The sequence below is a fragment of the Danio rerio genome, chromosome 3, assembly GCF_052040795.2.
Source record: "Danio rerio strain M-AB ecotype USA chromosome 3, GRCz13ab, whole genome shotgun sequence".
In the NCBI taxonomy this organism is placed as follows: Eukaryota; Metazoa; Chordata; class Actinopteri; order Cypriniformes; family Danionidae; genus Danio; species Danio rerio.
In genome coordinates, this window is record NC_141023.1 from 7,507,398 (window position 1) to 7,528,187 (window position 20,790).

Consider the following 20,790-nt stretch of genomic DNA (forward strand, 5'->3'; position numbering starts at 1 on the left):
TCACAGAAGGATCAAGAGCAACAGGATCAAAAGGAACAGAAGCAGGAGCAACAAGAGAAAGAGGAACAGGAGCAACAGGAGTAGGAGGAACTGGTCTGTCTATAAGCTGACATACGAGTGATCTGCTGATGAATCGACTGATCTTCACGGCTTTAAAATGCTCCAGTGTCCCTGTATGTGTTTGACCTACGATGAAGAGCTCATTGCTCAATTCACCTGTGATTCTCTAATTTGATCCACACTGGCCATAATACTCCAAGGGTCAACAAAAGTATCCTCAAAATTTACAATTTAATTAAAAATAAATCAAATATAAAATTTCATTTGTCAAGTATAATTCTATTACGCCAATTGCAGAATAAAAACAACGATAAGCCTGTTCAGAGATGATTCATATACAATATCAATTGCTCAAAGATAAATAAAGAGTTAGAGATGCATACTATGAGCGAACAATACCAACAGAAACATGTTGTTTGGATCATATTTTAAACAGCTCCTTTGATAGAAAGTTGAATGTCAAAGAAAACTTATGAAATGTGTTATAAAATGTAAGGATAATTATCGATTACTTTTACACAGACTTTTACAAAGTCCCGTACCTTATTAGTCTTTGCTGATCCTTCCTTTAATAGCAAACGGCCAGTGAATCCCACGTTGAACTGCACGGTATTGTATTAATCATCAGAAAACACAGCACAAGGTTGGCTATACTGTGGTATTGTTTAGAAAATACACTTCAACCGTTTATTCCCCACAACCGCATCTCTCAGTGATGGCAAAATCATCTTTTCCAATGGCAAAAGGTTTGAACTCAAGGCAATTTATATAAACAACACTGTGTCGACTATTTTTTTTTGAGGAATCAATTAAACACGGTTCACTTTCAGATTTAAGGCTCAGCTAGATGTTTTAATTTACTTGTGTTACACTCGATGTGGAAGGTCATTTTTAAAAACCCATAAAATGGGCTCTTTAAATCAGCTTACCAGAAATTAAAGTTTGTTAATTGAAACACTGGAGAACTTTTATGCCGAGTTCAGACTGCATGATTTTCAGAGTAGTCGTGTCACAGATGTTTTCACACTGCTTGACTATCTGGGCTAGCGTTTCGTCGCTGCTTTGTTTACACTGCAAGATGGATCGCCGACAAGGACTTTCACATTGCATGACTTTACTATAGGAAGAATCGCCGACAACTTCGTCCAAACTACGTCTCACAGCCAAAAACACGTCGTATATCTTTTGTTATTAACTACATAATGAGAAAGAAGCCTTTAATAGGGTTGAACATGTACATGTTTGCTCACCTGGGTTTAAAGGGAATTAGCCATTTCTCCTTAACGTTGATAATAAACTCATTTCTTTCTGTATGAAACATCAAACAGACACGGTTGCTCTTGAGTCCTGTAAAACCTCCACTAGTTTTTCCTCTATTTCGTGGGTCCAAATAAACCAAAAATGAGCGCTTTTAACTTCTCCCCCAGCCTCCCGCTGGCCTGCAGCAGGTATACACACACGCACACACACACACACAAGTGAATGCTGCTCTCTCATTGGCTGTAGGCGATCGCCGATGTTATTTTCAGTCAAAACTCAATTCACACGGCATGATTTGAATCGCCGACAGCTCCAGATATTTAGCATGCCAAATATCTCACAGGCATTGGCGATTCTCTCAGATCGCGTCTTTGATAGTTCACACTGTGTGATTGTCACTCACGTGCACGAGCAGCGATTTGCCTGTGATTTCAGGCATTTGTCTGCGATTTCTCAAAACCTGTCGGCGAGCCAAAATCAGGGCTAAAATCACGCAGTCTGAACTAGGCATTAATTACAGTTTTAATTTGTCTTATCTTATTGAACCAGACAGATGTTAGTTGACACACTGGTGATAATTGTTCTTGTTTATATATATATATATATATATATATATATATATATATATATATATATATATATATATAAAATTCAGAATTATTAGCCCCCCTGTTTATTTTTTTCCCCAATTTCTAGTTTAACGTAGAGAAGATTTTTTTCTAAACATAATAGTTTTAATAACTAATCTCTAATAACTGATTTATTTTATCTTTGTCATTCATTCATTTTCTTGTCGGCTTAGTCCCTTTATTAATCCGGGGTTGCCACAGCGGAAAGAACCGCCAACTTATCCAGCAAGTTTTTACGCAGTGGATGTCCTTCCAACCGCAACCCATCTCTGGAAAACATCCACACTTACACACTCATACACTATGGACAATTTAGCCTACCCAATTTACCTGTAACACATGTCTTTGGACTGTGGGGGAAACCGAAGCACCCAGAGGAAACCCACGCAAAGGCAGGGAGAACATGCAAACTCCACACAGAAGCCTTATCTTTGTCATGATGACTGTAAATAATATTTGACTAGATATTTTTCAAGACACTTCTATACAGCTTAAAGTGACATTTAAAGGCTGACCTAGATTAATTAGGTTAACTAGGCAGGTTAGGGTAATTAGACAAGTTATTGTATAATAATGGTTTATTCTGTATACTATCGAAAAAAATATATCGCTTTAAGGGGCTAATAATTTTGACCTTAAAATGGGTTGAAAAAAAATTAAAAACTGCTTTTATAGTAGCCAAAATAAAACAAATAAGAAAAACACATGATCAGACATACTGTGAAAATATCCTTGCTCTGTTAAACATCATTTGGGAAAATTTTATTAATTATTATATTATCTGACTTCAACTGTGTATATATATATATATATATATATATATATATATATATATATATATATATATATATACACACACACATACACACACACACATACATTTTTATCAGTAAGGTTCATGCCCTCATTCTGTAAAAAAATAAAAAAGAGTAAAGAAAATATGCAATCTTCAAGCATTTTATCTTTGATTTGATTTGTATACATTTATATTGTCCTGTAGGTTAGTTTTGTACAGACCTTTGTTCAGTATAAGCTGAATTTAAATATGATCTATAAATCACTTTTAATTGATTTGTTTTACTTAAATTTTTTCACCATAAATGTTATTGTTCAACTATGTATGTCCTAAATATAATGACACATACCTTGTGATTTTTGGCAAAAAAATAAGGTTTGTACAAATTATAATGTCAGATTTCTACGTTTAGCGTTATCAGCAACAGCAGTTACAGTGAATTTTTCAAAGTACTGAATATTTTACTATTTATTTCTATTCAGCTGATTATTTCTTCATTTATTTATAATCAAACTACAGTTTCTAAGTTCTGTTTGTTAAAATCAAGTGTCTTGCAGTACAGTTGTTTGTAATAAATGCAAAGCAAATGACATTTGTCCTCCACTTCTTGACTGATCTGAAAAATAGTCCGACCCGTGACTAAAAAACTACTGTGTGATTCGAACCATGAGATTTGTGATCCGTTACACCACTACTAAATCAGTATATGATGAGTCTTCACAGAAAGTCAAGGTAGGGCACCTTGTCTCTCCTGCACTCAGCCTTAGTACAGGCTCCCCACAGGGATGTGTGCTGAGTCCCTTACTGTACACTCTTTATACACACGATTGCACTCCCTTCCATTATAGTAATTCTATCCTGAAGTTTGCAGATGATATTGCAGTGGTTGGGCTCATCACAGATGGAGATTTGACTGCATAGAGAGATGAAGTAAATAAACTGGCTTTATGGTGCACTGATAATAACTTGGCCCTCAATACCTTAAAAACAAAAGGTTTTTTATTGTTGTTGCTTTAGACCAGGGGTGTCAAACTTAATTCCTGGAGGGCCGAAGCCCTGCATAGTTTAGTTACAACCCTGCTTCAACACACTTACCTGTAGGTTTGAAACAAGCCTGAAGGACTCAATTAGTTTGATCAGGTGTGTTTAATTAGGGTTGGAACTAAACTGTGCAGAGCTGCAGCCGTTTTGGAACTGAGTTTGACACCTGTGCTTTAGATAAATAGGACTGCACTGAAGGGAAGGCCAAACGTAAATTTTGTTGTATTTTATACAGCGACAATAAAGATTCTGATTCTACTCAAAGGGATTTCTTCTATATAGTAACAGATGAGATATCCTAGAGTATATTAAACTTTTAGACATTCTCAAGTACATCAAACATTGATAGCTTAAAAGATTAACGGCATGCCTGTGTTCAAGGCTGGAATACTGTACAAAGGCTGGAGCAGACAGACCAGCAGCTCGCTTAACTGACTTCTGTGTACTGAATGTCTTAGGCCCTCTATTGTCAACGGAGGATAATGTAAAGGATTTTGTTTTGTTATTGTGATTGTTTTTTCTTTTTCACTGGATTGTTTATTAATTAAAGTGAACGTGATTTTATTAATTTTCTTCACTGGAGTGGACATTAGCTTCATTTGCAGAACATATCAAGATACCTTGTGTGGTAAGGTATGGATCTAATTAATTCCTTGAAAAACATTACAAAAGACAGTCCTAAACGAAACTCTAGCTCAGAAATACTGCCAAGAGAGGATACTGGTTTCTTTATTTAATTAGGGTATTAAATAAAGGTATCCAGTACAATGTCCTATTTGTGCCCTACTGAAAAAAAAAAAAAAAACAGCTTAAACCAGCCTAGGCTTGTTGGCTGGTTTTAGAGGGGTTTTGGACATTTCAGGCTGGTTTCCAGCCTTTCCCAGCCTGGTCTTAGCTGGTCAGCCTGGGAGATGACCAGCTAAAACCAGCTTGACCAGCCTAGCCAGACTGGAAGCCCAGCCAAAACCAGCTATTTCCAGCTTAAACCAGGCTGGTCAAGCTGGTTTTAGCTGGTCATCTTCCAGCTAAGACCAGGCTGGAAATGACAAAAAACTCAAAAACCAGGTCAACCAGCTTAAATCAGCCTAGATCTAAATCAGATCTTTCAGCAGGGATAGTGCAAACCATGAGAAATGGTGGTAACAGTAAATTATAGGCTCTTTGTACAAAACTAACAAGTGAAATGGACATCCCTAATATTCAAAATTCTTATATATGTGTTAACAACAATTAGCCAAGAGACCGTCAACAAACCATTAACCGTCAAGGTAAACAAAGTCTTTTATATTTCGCAAACAATACCTTAAGTGTGGCCTTCATCATCCAGAAGATAAGAGTGGAAGAAATCTTTTAAACTCCCTTTGAATTCGTTTTCACTGAGAGCACTCTAAAAGTGCCGATTTTACCTTTTGTAACGTTAGCAATAATCATTTCACCATATAAACTTCCCAATGTTTACACACAGCGCTTTTCCAAGACAACACTGACCTCTACTGGATGGAAGTAGAAGTGTCAGAGATTGGAAGATTTTTAGGTCATCTACAATAATGCGATTTTGACCTGGTTTATTTACTTCATTAATAAGCCAAAAGATAAAGTTAAAGATAAAAGGGGAAAGAAAACACCGGTTCATTCATTCATTTGCCCATGAAAGTCTTATTACATACTACTGTATACACAAATTAAAATCATATCTGTTATATACAGGCAAAATCCTGTGAAATGTGTATTTGTTATGGATTTTTTGGTATATGATATTTATTTATATGAAAATTAAAATAATATCCCTCCTGTGAAATATTTATCCCTGTTCAAATATTATTCAAGTGATATTTAATGTAGCAGGTAAGTTTCGTTTTGGCTGGAAAGAAAGCATTCATTAAAAAAAAAAAAAACATTTTAATGTCCATATTATTATCCCCCATTAGCAATATTTGTTTTGGATTGTCTAAAGAACAAACCACTGTTATACAATGACTTGCCTATGTCACTTTAGGCTGAATACTAGTATCACTAGCTATATAATGATAGAGCCAATTCAGTGGATGGGGATGATTGGGAGGACATGATGGGTAAAAACCGATGGAGTGAATTTGGCCTGGACACTGGGATTACAACCCTACTCTTTACATGGAAATTTTAAAGGGCCATGAAACCCCCTCGTTTCAGCAGGGTTTTTTCACACCTCAGAAAAGTCAGAAAAGTGGGCGTGTCCAGCTCTGTTTAGGGGGCGTGTCAGAGGAGGGAAAGAGGGAAGGTCTGTAAAAATTTGCATAAAAATGGGAGTGTCGGTTTGGGAACGTGCTGATTTTCACAGAGTCAAAACAAACACCCAGACGCAGGGCAGAAAAAACGGTGACTGTGTTTACATGGACATCATTAATAGCAGAACAGAACAGTAACAGAAAACAGTAATCAAATTATTTGCCAAATTATTAAATGTTGGCCTTTAACTGCAGTTTAGCTCTTTCATTCAGGAATTTCATTCATGCCCCTCTTGACAAGCAAGGTATTTGATTCGAGGAATTGCTGGAAGCTTCTATTTTTAATACAATGTTTGATACCGCACGGCGAATGAAAGAAAACCTCTGCATTTCACTCAGATGCACTCGGTAGCGTCAGAAAACCTTGCGTGTTATTCCTGTCAAATGCTACACGAGGGTAAGTTTGATAGTGGTGCTTACATGTTTACACTCGGAGAGCAGCATTTACAGCGGATCTTTCAATCTATAATACTGTAGTGATATTAACGTACGGTACACTTTATTAATTTAGAAATCATTTGACTGAGGTCCGTCTTTAAACACTGAAAGAGTACTGCTGACAATACGAACTATAACTTTGCCATCTGAATAAACAAATAAAGACCACTGGTCGCTCACTTACCAAATCTGTAGAGACAGGAAAATCAACACCAACTGGAGCCGTGTCTTTATTAAAAGGAGACGAGCGGCAAATTCGAATTTCAGCATTTCCAGATGGGACACGCATTTCTGTCGCACGTTGCGTGCACTGTAATCCACACATGATTCCAGCTGCGCTTTCATAGAGGGAAAATGAAAATTCTATACAAACCGGAGGTACAAATTTGCTCGAAATAACGCACAAACGACCTATTTTCACTTTTTAGTGAAATATATATGTCCTAATAGTGTTTTTAGCAGCGCGAGACACATACACGACTGTCAACAGCTCAAAACATGTGTTTTGGTGTTTCATGACCCTTTAATGACCACAGAGAATCGGGACCTCGATTTAACATCTCATCCGAAAGATGTCACCCACTGACAGTATAGAGTCCCCTTCACTATACTGGGGCGTTAGACACAGACAGCAGACTGAGCACCCCCTGCTGGCCTCACTAACACCACTTCCAACAGCAAGCTAGTTTTCCCATTTGTACTCCCATCCAGGAATTGACTTCAGCCCTGCTTAGCTTCAGCGAGATTGAGTCTTGAGTTGCAGGGTAATATGGCTGTAGCATTGTTTTTATTTACAGCACAAAAGCATATCCTCGTAAAACTGTAGTGTAATTGAATACAAGAGTATTGTGTAAAAATATATTTATAATATCGCACAGAGGTCAATGAATTGAAACAACTTCATTTCATTATGGTTTACTGGCATCATTTAGAATCATTAAAGTAAACTACAGTGATTTTTACCCCTCAGAATATTTACTGCCAAGAAAATATGACCATATTATATATCAAAAATAAAGAACCAAAACTCTGCTTGATAAAGAGGAAAAAAGGCATTTTATTCTATCTTCATATGTTCATGTTTGATCAAATTAGGTTTACTATAAACTGTTATATAAGACTGAAGGGCTTTAATCTTTGATAACAACCTCCTGGATGTACTTATTACATAATTTCTTGCCTATAAACAGACAAATAAAACAGGAAAAAAAAACATTGTTCTGAGCTGTAATAAATATTTTTTTTATTAAATGCAAAGCTGGCAGGAACAAAAACAGCTGATGGAGTATACACTAACCTGCACATTTTTCTGTCACAAGATGGCGCCAAACAGTCAAAAAACATGGCATGACAGATAAGAATATATAAATGAATGTGGGTGTATTTGAAGTTTCTTGATGAATCTGTGTTATTTAGCAGTTGTTATCTGGAAACAAAATACTTTGTAATGTCACAACTGACCAATCAGAATCCAGCATTTCAGACAGCCATTTAATAAGTAAGGAATAAATTACATCCAGGCAGTTGTTAATGCATTTCATTGCACGGCTGTCTGGAATACTCGATTCTGATTGGTCAGTCATGACATGGTATGGTGTGATATCCCAAGATAACCGCTGAATAACACAGGTTCATATGGGAGCTTTAATAACAAATGCACATTTAATGCACTGTGTTTTGGCTCAGAGCAAAATATAGTGCTTTTTCTCGATTTTGTTTGGTCTCCTGCATAGAGCACAGTTCAGGTCACTCCTTATTCCAGTGCTGTTCAACACATACACAGTATTACACCACAGATCTTTCTGCTTCTTTCTTGTCTTGGTTTCAGTGACTCTAAACGTCTCATATGGAGGAATCAACACCTCTTTCTCACGATCAAGCATGGAATAATCAGTAATATCAGCACCTGCACAAGTGTGAATCTCAAAACAAGACACACTTCCAAAAAACATTGCTTTGTTACGAATATAAGAGGAAGATGCAAATGAGCCAAAACGAACAGTGTTGTCGAGAAGTTCATACTCTGACTTTGTACCACGAAAAGTATCAAAGCATCTATTTTGAGTTGTTTTCAGAATCTGTAAGGCCTCTGTTAACAGGAAGTGAAGTGAATACCAGTCGTATTTCTCATTTGTGTAGTTTTGCCTGCCATGATGAGTGGCATTATTGAAATCACGAAACAGTTTTAACCCAGTGTACAGATAGATGGCAATTGAATGATTATTTGTCAAGTTATTTTCTGGCTTCTTAAAAGATCTTTCAGCCACTTTCCAAGCTTCCTTGAACGATTTAGAGTTATTGAGTTCCTTCGGCAGATATTTTGTTTTCACCAGATCTGCCATTTTTTTGGTACATCCCTTATACTGATCATCAACTGAATTTAATGCCATGTCCAGTGGATATCCAACAGCAGTGACTCTGTGATCCTGCAGTGACAGGGATCATCATGATCAGATCATCAGTGTTGATGTGTGTAATGATATTGATACTAGAACACAAGCTCACCTGTAGAACAGCTACAACGAGGAGAACAGCTACAATCCTCATCTTCATTCAGTTAAATCCCAGATACAAAGATGAACAGATGCTGAAACACAACAGGATTTCAGATATAGGTGCAGATAAATTAATTTGTCCTCCTGTCAAAATTGTATCATGTAAATTATCCTGCTAAATAATTAAATATCTGTTAATTAATTAATCAGTTTTCGTATTTAGTGATTCACAAGTGTATTGATGGTTGTGAATTGCATTATGGGATGTTGATCTCTGCTCTGTCGACTTTTGATGTTAAAAATTGAACTCAAGTTCAATTTAACAAAGTGACTTTTATTGACAATTTAAATGTGTGAAATAATACTATAATGTATAAGAATTAATATATAGAGAAGTAAGACAAAAACAACAAAAAAATGTACTGGCAGTTTATTACAGGAGTTTTTAAGCATATGGCCCATTTCCACTGAGTGGTACAGTACTGTACACCATAGTTGTTTACAAGGCCGTCTAAAGTGCGAGCGGTTTCGTTTTCTTGCGTGTGCTTGCCGCGCTTCTACATTTGAAATAATGAACTTTTTGAGCCCATTGTAATAACGTACGTGTGATTATTAAAGTGCTTCTGACACCCGATCCTTTCAGAAACGGACAACGCGAGTGAAACGCGAAAAACAAAGGAGAAGCTGGAAAAAAAAAAGAAGCAAATAGTGCTGTCAATCTATTAAAAAAAATTAACTAATTAATCGCACCTTTTTAAAAAAATTAATCGCAATTAATCGCATTTAAAATACTGAAACTTGTAATTTTGGCTATTTAAATGTAAAATTAATGTAAACGCAAGACAAAAAATATTTAAATTCAAAATATAATTGTTTAATAGAATTTTTGTTTAACTTGTAACACAGATTTCTTCATGTAAACAACATACCCACAATAAACCATCAAGATCCTGGCTTGACAGCCATATTTATTACAGAAATTAAAACACAGGCATGTTAATGACATTTAAATTTCAAAACAATCAATGCCAATAAAGAAAACATTGATTTCCATGCTGGATTCTAAGTGGACTGCAAAAAAATGCCAAAATACAGGAATTGCAGATATGGAAAATGAAAAATTATAACAATAAACTAGAGAACACAAACTGTTGCACTCATTGTAAAGTTTTATTGCTGTGAGTTGAGAACATTAGTTATAGAGTAGAAACAATTTAGCTTAATCCTCCTTTACATTCATCCAGTTGCTAAGACTAGGAGTATCCCGCAAGTGCACAGAGACTCCCAAATGCGCGCAAATGAATGATAATTTCTTGCAAACCGGTCGTTAAATACATTGCACACCCCTCTCGCCCCTACTCAGATACGTTGCTCACTCCACCCCTGACACCCCTCAACGGGCCTGACACAGACACACACAGACACACACACAACGCACTGCAGACGTTTTGGCCCCAACGGCCTTCCATACTGGAGCAACTCCCCTCAGATTCAACACGCATGATCACGTTCATCAAATTTGCTTAAACTAAGCGTCCTAAAGTATTACTGTATTTCACAAGGATTCTGACACAACAACGCAAAGCATACGCTTTCGTTGCGTTTAATGAGGAAACACGCTAAACTTGGAGGGCTCATGCTGAAAGGCAGAGTAATGCCCTGTTTTTGACAGCTCGCGACTTCACCAGAGGCTTTCTGATTACATTCACATAAGACACCAATACTCCGATTTTAATATGATTAATACTCTTATTAAAAGTCTACCGTGTAGCCTTAAAAAGAACCTATCCTTAAAGGAACACAGAGTCACGAAATGCGGAGAATTTTCTTTCTGTTCGCCATGCGGTATCAACTTACAACAGAAGTCGAAAGTTAAAAACGAAACACCCGAAATTGCATGAAACTTTGAAGAGCCTGGTGATGCGACTAATTGTTTTATACTGAAACTTGCCTTCAAAAAGTGCTTCCTTGGTCTTATCCACATTTCTTGCCTGTTAAACACACGTCCACCACAACAGGTAGTAAAAAAACCTGCAACTGTGTTAATTGCGTTAATTATTTTTAACGCGTTAATTATTTAAAATTAATCGCATGCGTTAACGCGTTAACTTTGACAGCGCTAGAAGCAAATAATTCTTTCAGCTACCTAAAACATGAACAAACCGCCATGCTTAATTATTTTCATCACCTTTTGGACAAATATGATCTTGAAATTACTTTCTAATAAGGTTAGAAAGTAGGTTACCTGTGCTCTGACTGTGGGCTATATGTTGCGTGTTGTTTACGAACCCAAATAAGGACTAAATGCATGCTGTGTGTAGTTTTTCTGTAATTGGGAATGGTATATATGTTACATTTATTTATTTTATGTAATCGCTGACGTTTGGCTATTTCACACTATCATTGGTCTGCAGTTCATAATCAAATCATGTTTATAGAAAGGTTAGTAATAAATATTTATACACAAGTATTTATGTGTGCAAATAACCCGTACAGCTTTACTTTGACATTTGGTCCAGTGAGAATGACGTCGACTGAAACTTTCTGTCGTACACCACGCCCACCATTTCGGCAGTGGAAACGCAAGCTTCCACTCAGTGGAAACGGGCCAATATGCAACATCAAACCAGACAATATAGCACTGCAAACTTAAAAACGTTCATAGTTAAAGTCAAAGTTTTCAGCATTAAAAATATGTTGGAAGAAAAATCAAGGTCCCATAATGCATTTCAAAAGCATAATGCGATATATATATATATATATATATATATATATATATAGTACAGTAGTTACTAACCTAATAAGCCTTTAAATTTTACTGAAAACAATTTAGCTGAATAACAGTATTTTGCGAAATATCTAGTCAAATACTATGTACTGTCATCATGGCAAAGACAAAAGAAAAGAGTTAGACATTAGACATTAGTTATAAAAACTATTACATTTAAAAATGTGTTGATTTAAAAAAAAATAATATCAGTAATTTTGCCATATTTTTTTTCTACAAAAAATGTATCATCATAGTTACCTGTGAATGTTTCTTTTCCTCGAATTCTCTGTTGTCTTCAGGAACAGTGATGCAAGAACAATCGTTGACAGCCAGACGACAACAATTCTTCAGACTAAGAGATGACAGGGTTAAAGTTGTCTTATATATGACTACTAAATGTTAGTGTGTGTGTGTTTTCTGAGAAATAACACCTAAAGTGTGAAATTGGCACAAGTAGCTCAGCTAAATTTCTGAATAACCTTCGAAGGACTTAGGGCTTTGTGGTTTCACACTGGACAAACTGTTTAAGACATAAGAGAAGACTTTAACAAGTTAACAAACGTTTAACACCACATCAGTTGTCCATCAGCAGCTTTGACTATATGTGACCCTGGGATGACAAAACTAGTCGTATAATCCATAGGAAAATAGCCAAAAATTCATGTTTTTCTTTTATGCCCAAATAATTACAATATTTAACAAAGATCATGTTTCATTATACATATTGGAATTTTGCTAAATTGTTTGATAAGTGTGTAAAGTATTTGATAAATTTCCTACTGCACTTATATCAAAACTAAACTTCAGTTAGTAATGTGCATAATGTGCAATTAGGAAACTTTAAATGTATTTTTTCTCTGTTTTCTCTTCTTTTTTTTATTTGCACCCTTGGTTTCTATAATTTCAAATGGTTGTTGTATCTTGTCTCAATGGCACCTTCATATGCATAAAATTGAAAAAGTAAACACATCAATTAAAACAACTGAATCAAAACTAATGACTGGTTTTGTGGTCCAGGATCCGATATGTAAACATTACAGATGCACCATCAATAGATACTAAATGAAATGACTGTGGTTTGAAGGTTGTATTTGATCATGAATACACCATTGATTGGGCAAATGCAGAACTGGGAACATGTACATGTATGTGTATGTATATGTACATGTACATACATGTATGTGGTTTCAAATCAAAACCTGTGAATGTGCTGATATGACAAATTGTATTTTAATTACCCTCATGAGAAAGAAATCATACAGTTAAAGGGATGGTTCACCCAAAAAAGGAATATCTACCTTTTTTTTTGGTTGTGGAGAAGATATTTTGAATGTGACGACCCCAGGATTCCAGTATGGATGTGGCAGATCCTGATTGGGTGCCATGGTTGCTCCCCAATTGGTTCAAAGCATATAAAAGTGAGTGTGTGCTAGCTTCTGGAGGACGGTGTGGCTACTTGGCTGTTGTTGCGTTAAGACCATCTCTTTATTTTGGCAACCTTATGGTTTTGTTTGGCATTATTTATATGTGTAATATATATGTGTTGTAGAGTGCAGATACGCACTCTACAACATCAGAAAGATTCGACCCTTCCTATCCGAACATGCAGCTCAACTCCTTGTTCAAGCTCTTGTTCTTTCCAGACTGGACTATTTCAACTCTCTACTAGCCGGGCTTCCAGCTAACTCTATCAAACCTCTTCAGATGCTTCAGAACGCAGCAGCACGAGTGGTCTTCAATGAACCTAAACGAGCACATGTCACTCCACTACTCATCCGTTTGCACTGGCTGCCAGTTGCTGCTCGCATCAAATTCAAAGCTCTGGGGCCTCATGTACGAAGACTTGCGTGGAAATCTTACTAAAACATTGCGTACGCACAAAGCTGTAAATGTGCGTACGCAGAAAAAAATTCAGATGTATGAAACACTGCGTACGCCGAATTTCACGCATATTCTTTTGTACATCTGAATGAACGTGAAACTGAGCGCAACATGCACGAGCACAAAACCCCTCCCTGCCTCCTCCCCCGTATGAATATGCTAATGACTCTACTTTGGCAAAACCCAACCAAAAAGCAATGACAAAAGTAAACAAAAAGAGAAACTTTGAACAGAATGTGAAATGGAGGTGCTGCTTTCGGAGGTAGACCGGAGAAAAGCGGTGTTATTTGCAAGTTTGTTCTCCGGAATTAACAACAAAAGAAAAAATAGAGTGGGAGAGTTTAGCTGATGCGGTTAACACAGTTGGGTCTGAACATCGCACTGAGTGAATAAGAAAAAAATAGTGTGATTTATATCGGTAAAATGTTGCAATGTCCTTTACAGTCTCAGTGGCGCGCTCGTAAGACGCACGTCAACATGTTTTGACACGTTCGAGCATGAACTCGGTTCGAATCCAGCGTCTGATGAACTCTTTCTTCTTTTTTCCCCCGCTACATATCAGATTTTGCCCACTATTTATCACGAGGAAGACAAGTAGGAATCAGTAATAAGTTTGTGCATCATATTTTATTTGCACATTTATTGAATGGAAATGTTTCTGATTCACGCATGCAAATTCATCTTCAGATAGTGTCTTTATAGCAATGTGAGTGCAGTAGATCGCTCAGATTACATTGGGAAAACAGGCGACTGCTGCAAATTGCGCTTTAATGTTTAGCTGGTCAAATGTATGGTATGGAAACCTTATATACCTGCTGAACCCGTCTCATACAGCTGCCATTGCAAGGCTCAGACACTTTGTAGAGAGGAATTTAACACAACTGCCTCTAGGAGTCGCCAATGGAAATAAAACAGACACGCACAAAAAATGTGCGTACGCCAGCCAGAAAGCTGCCGTGAAGCTGCGCACATTCCCACGTTCAGTTCATTGTTAGTAAATCCAAACGTGAGCGATTCTGAGCGTGAAACCTGGCGTACGCAAAGTTTTTGTGTGTACGCAGCGTTGATACATGAGGCCACTGATGTTTGCCTACAAAGTGATTTCTGGCTGTGCCCCTTCTTATCTGCTCTCACTTCTGCAGATTTATAGGCCCTCCAGAAACTTGCGTTCTGTGAATGAACGTCGCCTCGTGGTTCCATCCCAAAGAGGGAAGAAAACGCTTTCCCGAACGCTTTCTGCCCAGTTGGTGGAATGAACTCCCAAACTGCATCAGAACGGCAGAGTCACTCGCTGTCTTCAAGAAACGACTAAAAACTCAACTATTTAGTCTCCACTTCACTTTCTAATCTGCAACTACCTCTCTGACTCCTCAACTAACTACAAAAAAAAAAAAAATTACTTATGCTTTCTTTCTTAGACTTTACACACCTGATACTCGCCTACAGCACTTATTCATTGTTGCTCTTATAGTTGTGTAAATTGCTTCCTTGTCCTCATTTGTAAGTCGCTTTGGATAAAAGCGTCTGCTAAATGACTAAATGTAAATGTGTAGTTAAAGTTAGTTATTTTCTTTATTATCCCCAAGACATTTGTCTGTTGTTCTATTAGTTTTGTATAATAACTAAGTTGCAAATATAATCTTTTGTTGTCTGAGCTCTTTTATGTTGCGACTCGAACGAGGGGGTCGTAACACTACTGACTTCCAAAGTTTTTTCAATTCAATTCAGCTTTATTTGTATAGCGCTTTTACAATGTAGATTGTGTTAAAGCAGCTTCACATAAATGGTCATAGTAACTGGAACAGTGTGGTTCAGTAACTGGAACAGTGTGGTTCAGGTTTTAGTGTTTAAGTTCAGTTCAGTTCAGTTTAGCTCAGTTCAGTGTGATTTAATCATTACTGAGAGTTCAAACACTGAAGAGCCAATTCATCGATGCGTAGCTCTACCAATCCTGAACCATGCGAGGCAGTGGCGACAGCGGAGAGGGAAAAAAAACTTCACTTGATGGGAGTGAAGAAAAAAAAACCTTGAGAGAACCAGACTCAGTTGGGCACGACCATTTTAATTTCTCCGCTGGCCAAAAGTCTTGTGCAGAACTTCATTCGTCGTGGTTTAGGCTGGAAGATGGCCTCAGCGAAGACTCGTCTGTCCCTGGAGCGTCGCTGGAATCAGACTCATGTTCTCCACTCCCCACGACCATCAGCGCAGCAGCAGCTCAGGATATGGCCTGGTCCCGGATATGGAATCCTTGGGATCATCACGTCGCTGGTCTTGGATCCAATCAGTGACTCCGCATAATCTGACGACCTCGGGATGAGTATCCCCAGGTGAAAATAGAGAATAAAGAGAATAATTAGCGTAGCTGCTGTTTATAGTGTATATAAGCAAGATGCAGAAGCCAGTGTGGAACCCGCTAGGTGATGCATTGAGTGTATGCTTTACTAAACAGATAGGTCTTTAATCTAGTTTTGAACTGGGAGAGTGTGTCTGAGCCTCGGACGTTATCAGGAAGGCTATTCCAGAGTGTAGGAGCCATGAAAGAGAAGGCTCAACCTCCTTTACTTGATCTTGCTATTCTAGGTACTACCAAAAGCCCTGAATTTTGAGATCTTAAAGAGCGAGTTGGTTTGTAGCTAGACAGAAGGTTGGTTAGATAAACAGGAGCTAGATTATTTAGAGCTTTATAGGTGAGAAGTAATATTTTAAAATCAATACGAAACTTAACAGGCAGCCAGTGTAAGGAGGATAAAGTAGGGGAAAAATGTCTGAAAAGTCAATGGCCAAGACAATGGCTACTGGTTTCGTACATTCTTTAAAAAAGCATGACTTTTTGGATGAACTGTCCCTTTAAATTAAACAACAGAAGTGTTGCACACAATTGTTTGATTTGTTTTTGCTTTGTACAGCCTTAAAAATATAAGTGAAAAATAGAGCTTGTCATGAGAGATGTTTGGAGAGAGCAATTAATCATTAAAGTAGTTTCGAATAATAACCAGTGGATGGCACTGTAATGCTACTGGGCTGCTTTTTAAACTACTATAGCCCATTCATTCAGCTAATAAGCATTAGCTGAATGAATGGATGGCATAAAGATGACATTGTCACACCTGTTGCAGTGCCCTAGTTTGGACACTTGAGGGCACTAGTTTGTTTTGTAGTTTCACTTCATTTCTCATAATCCTTTGTATTACTAATTGTGTTATGTTACAGCTGTTTTGTGTTTGTTAATTTAGTCCTGTCTTTATAAACCCTCTTGTCCTCTGTTTTAGTTGCCTTAGGATTTTGTTAGTTCCTCACGTCTGGTATGTTTGTCTGGTTATCTAGGTTTTTTTGTATTACGATTATTCTTGGATTCCTGTTTATGTTCATTTTTGTTAGCACTTGTTAGCACTCCTACCCTGTCCTTGTATTTACCCGTTTTTGGATTTTTGCCAGTTCCTTCGTCTGGTCATTTAGTTTTTGTATCTTGCTTATAATTCTGTGCAAGATTTGGAAATCTGTCTTTTTGGATACCTTTGTCTTTTTGTTAATAAATTGCTGCACTTAGATTTTTGCATTTTGTGGTCATTCCCCTTTTCGTGACAGACATATAAATGCACAACATCATAGCAAACATGGCCAATTAGCTGTACTTTACGATTGAGCTGTACGGTTGAGCAAAGTTATAACGTGAAGTCAAATATATTTGACATTTAACTTCAAAGGAGACAATAAAAAGCATTCGGAGGTAAATGCCAAAACAACAAACAAAAACTCAACAACTAACTAAGTTTTGAAATAAAACATATAAAATAACATTTACTTACCTCCCTACTAACCAGGGCTGGAGTGGGACTTCTTTTCAGCACTGGAGTTTCAAGCCTCAGACCGGCCCACCTCAGTTCACGACTGACTATATTAAAATAAGGTCATTTCCAAATCAGTTTCTAATGACACTATCACGCCTTTTTCAAGAAAATAGCTGAGAACTTCAAATGTTCAACAAACCTAACAGTATTATATGTCTCAACAATAAAAATTAAATAAATAAATAAATACATTACTCAGATGAGGTTCAAACCTGGGTCAGCGTCTAAGTAACGCATTGTGCTGACCACTGGACCACAACAGCTTTTAAACAAAAAGAAGAGTGAACTTTTTTGCATTACCCCCTGGTGAGGTGTAGTTTTGTCTTCCCAGCCCATGTTTGCATCTTCAACTGTGATAGAACAGTTGAACAGCTGCTTTATTTATCTTCTTCTGAGATCAGCAAGTCTATTGTTGTATTGCAAAGCAATTCTTGAGGTCTTGTCTCATGAATTTCCATAACAGTTCTTAGGGTCTGATATTCTGGAGAGATTTAGCCATCTTACAACTTTCAACAATTTCGGCAAGTAAATACAACACAGTTTTAACTTTACAAAATAAACAACACAAGCCGGGAGAGAGGAGACTCTCCAAACAATGTTCCAGTCCAGTATAAATTGTCTTCCCTGTTAGACCACCATCTCCATGCCAGATAAATACGATCTTGTCAGATCTTGTCAGGAAATGTCTGTTTCTCCAGGTATATGGACAACAAGTCAGCAAAGTTTCCAATACCTAAACCTGTTAACCAGTATTTAACTGAATTAACAGTCCACTCTCAATATAGAAGTTGACTGAGAAAACCAGAGAGGAGCAGAAGCAGGAGACGAAGTAATGATGATAAAGAAAGAGCAAGGTTTATTGAATAATCTCAGTTGCGTAGGATTCAATGTTCAGACTTTGTGTTATTATACCAAAAGCAACAGCAATGGAAAATTACTGCTTCACAACATTGTCCAGAGACAATAAAAACTTGGATATAGAGACATTCTCTTATCTCTTACTCATGAAAACAAGTGTCCACAGTCTTAAGATTATAACAACATGGAAAAATGGAAATAATAATGAAGCAATAATTATATTAAAATAGTAATAATAAAATATAAAAATACATAATAAAATGACAAATAATCAATAATAATAGTCAAATCATTAACTACTTGATCAATAAAATGACTTAATGATAATTATATAAATGACTAATGATCATATGATTGAATAAAATAATTAAATGAAGAATAAATAAATAAAAACAAAATAAAATAAAACACAACACAAATGAATAGTTGTTTTCATAAGTTTGCTACAAGGATTCTCAGATCCTTAGTTAGATTCTTTATCACAAACAAGCCGGCAAGCCTCCATGTGTTGACACCTGATTCACCGCACCTGTTTGAGAGACAGAGGCGGAGAGAAGAAAACCACAACAGAGGCATATGCACAGGGCCGGAGCAAGCTGAACTGCAGCTCTAGGCAAAGGACGGTCACGCCACCCTCAAACCGAAAGTGAAACTGGGGAGGTCTATTCTGCCGCCCTAGACGCGGCTTTAACTGAGGCGCGGGTGGCGAGGGTAGTTTAGGGGATGCCACCCTCTCTATTCTGCCGCGCTAGATGCGGATATAACTGAGGCGCGGGTGGCGAGGGTAGTTTAGGGGACGCCACCCTCTCTATTCTGCCACGCTAGACGCGGATATAACTGAGGCGCGGGTGGCGGGGGTATTTTCGGGGACGCCGCTCTCTATATTCTGCCACCCTAGACGCAGATATAATTGTGGGCGCGGGTGGCGAGGATAGTTTAGGGGACACCGCTGCCGCTCTCTCTATTCTGCCACCCTAGACGCGGATAAGGGCGCAGGTGGCGAGGGTAGTTTCGGGGACGCCGCCCTCTCTATTCTGCCGCCCTAGGCGGCCGCCTAGGTCGCCTCTATGGAAGCGCCAGCCCTGCATATGCAACAAAGAAAAAACTCACTACTAAAAATAAAATATACATTTTTGTATTATTGCTTAATAAATTAAGGAAATACATAACAGAAGGTTTAAATAAACCTTTAAACCGTTTACACTGTCAGGTCTTGATGCCCAATTCCGATTTGCTGCCTGCTGTATATCAGATTTGTTTATCTGTCCGTTTACAAGTTCTTTTAATTGTGACCCATATCCGATACGTGTGTTTACACTTGCCATACAATTTAAGACATCGCACATGTGTCAAGGCAGATTCTAACATATGCGCCTGTGGAGAGGGGGCGTGGCCGAGAGCCGTGGGAACGGGGTGAGGCCACCGCGTGAGTGGATACACGTGCGGTGCGCACCTGCCTCGGATCCCACGGAAGGAGCTCTGGACCATAAAAGGAGGACCGATGGCAGAGGAAGCCGAGAGAGGACCGGGCCCGGGCATGTTATTTTACTTTTGCTTTCAGTTTGACGGAAGTCTCCGCGAGGAGCTGCCGTTCGTTTGTTTTGATTTAAATGGCAGTCTCCGTGAGGAGCTGCCCTCATTATTATTAATAAATCATTTTAAAACTCCGTCGGTTCTCCGCCTCCTTCTTCCCAGCGGCCAAAGGGCCGTAAACTTCATTACAGTGGTGCCGAAGCCCGGGAGAAGGAGGGACGCGTTGTCCAGATGCCCTCGCCGCTGAGAGAGGGGGCGAGTGTTCGGGAGTTAACCCGAGTGGGGGAGAAACCCGTTCGTCTGCCCAGAGTGCCGGGGCGGCCTGAGGCTGGCGAGGAAAGGATCTGCCTGCTGCCGTCTCCCAGCATGGGGAGGAGCAGGGGACGCGGGGCTCACCACCGGAAGGGAAAGAGCTGAAGGGAGCCATCCCACAGAACCCGGGGGAGTCGCCGCGATCCGCCATGATGCCAGAGCCTGCATCCATCCACCGAAGCGGGAGCGGAGCAGGAGACCAGAAATGCCGCCAGCCAGCCAGGAGAACCGCCGCCGGACGCCAGAAGACGGACGGGTGGATAGATTCCTCCACAGGGCTCCCAGCACGTCGTCGCATCTCTCAGCTGGTGGAGGACCGAGTGGCAGCGTGTCTGGAGAACCGAACCCCAATTTTTTTTTTTTTTCCTCTCTCCCCTTTCTCGGTCTACTCTGTCTTTCCTCCTTTTTTTTTTCCATCTCCTTTTCTCTCGGCCCGTCTCATATAGGTCTCGCGGGTGCTGTGGCGCCAAACCCCCCCCCCCGGAGTATGCACAGCCACGGGGTGCCCCCGGCCTGTGATGGGAGATGGGGGTATGTGGCGAGGGGGCGTGGCCGAGAGCCGTGGGAACGGGGTGAGGCCACCGCGTGAGTGGATACAAGTGCGG

The 20,790-nt window shown here is 38.7% G+C and overlaps 3 protein-coding genes across 3 annotated transcripts in view; 1 reads left to right on the forward strand and 2 right to left on the reverse strand.

Annotated features, from left to right (window-relative positions):
* The window catches only part of LOC101882702 (uncharacterized), a 35,065-nt gene extending 34,833 nt beyond the window's left edge, over positions 1-232 (forward strand). The window contains 1 exon segment of the mRNA XM_087243567.1: positions 1-232. Within this exon segment, the coding sequence (XP_087099693.1) occupies positions 1-84 (84 nt within the window). The 3' untranslated portion in view covers positions 85-232.
* Positions 1-20,790, reverse strand: part of rbfox3b (RNA binding fox-1 homolog 3b) — a 997,536-nt gene that overhangs the window by 215,013 nt on the left and 761,733 nt on the right. The gene's annotated exons all lie outside the window — the stretch shown is intronic.
* LOC141374989 (NAD(P)(+)--arginine ADP-ribosyltransferase 2-like) lies at positions 7,748-12,130 on the reverse strand. Its single transcript, XM_087243852.1, has 3 exons — positions 12,012-12,130; positions 8,994-9,075; positions 7,748-8,914 (listed from the first exon to the last, which is right to left on the reverse strand). Exons 2-3 carry the CDS (start codon positions 9,039-9,041, stop codon positions 8,171-8,173), a joined length of 792 nt encoding a protein of 263 aa, XP_087099978.1. The 5' UTR covers positions 9,042-9,075; positions 12,012-12,130; the 3' UTR covers positions 7,748-8,170.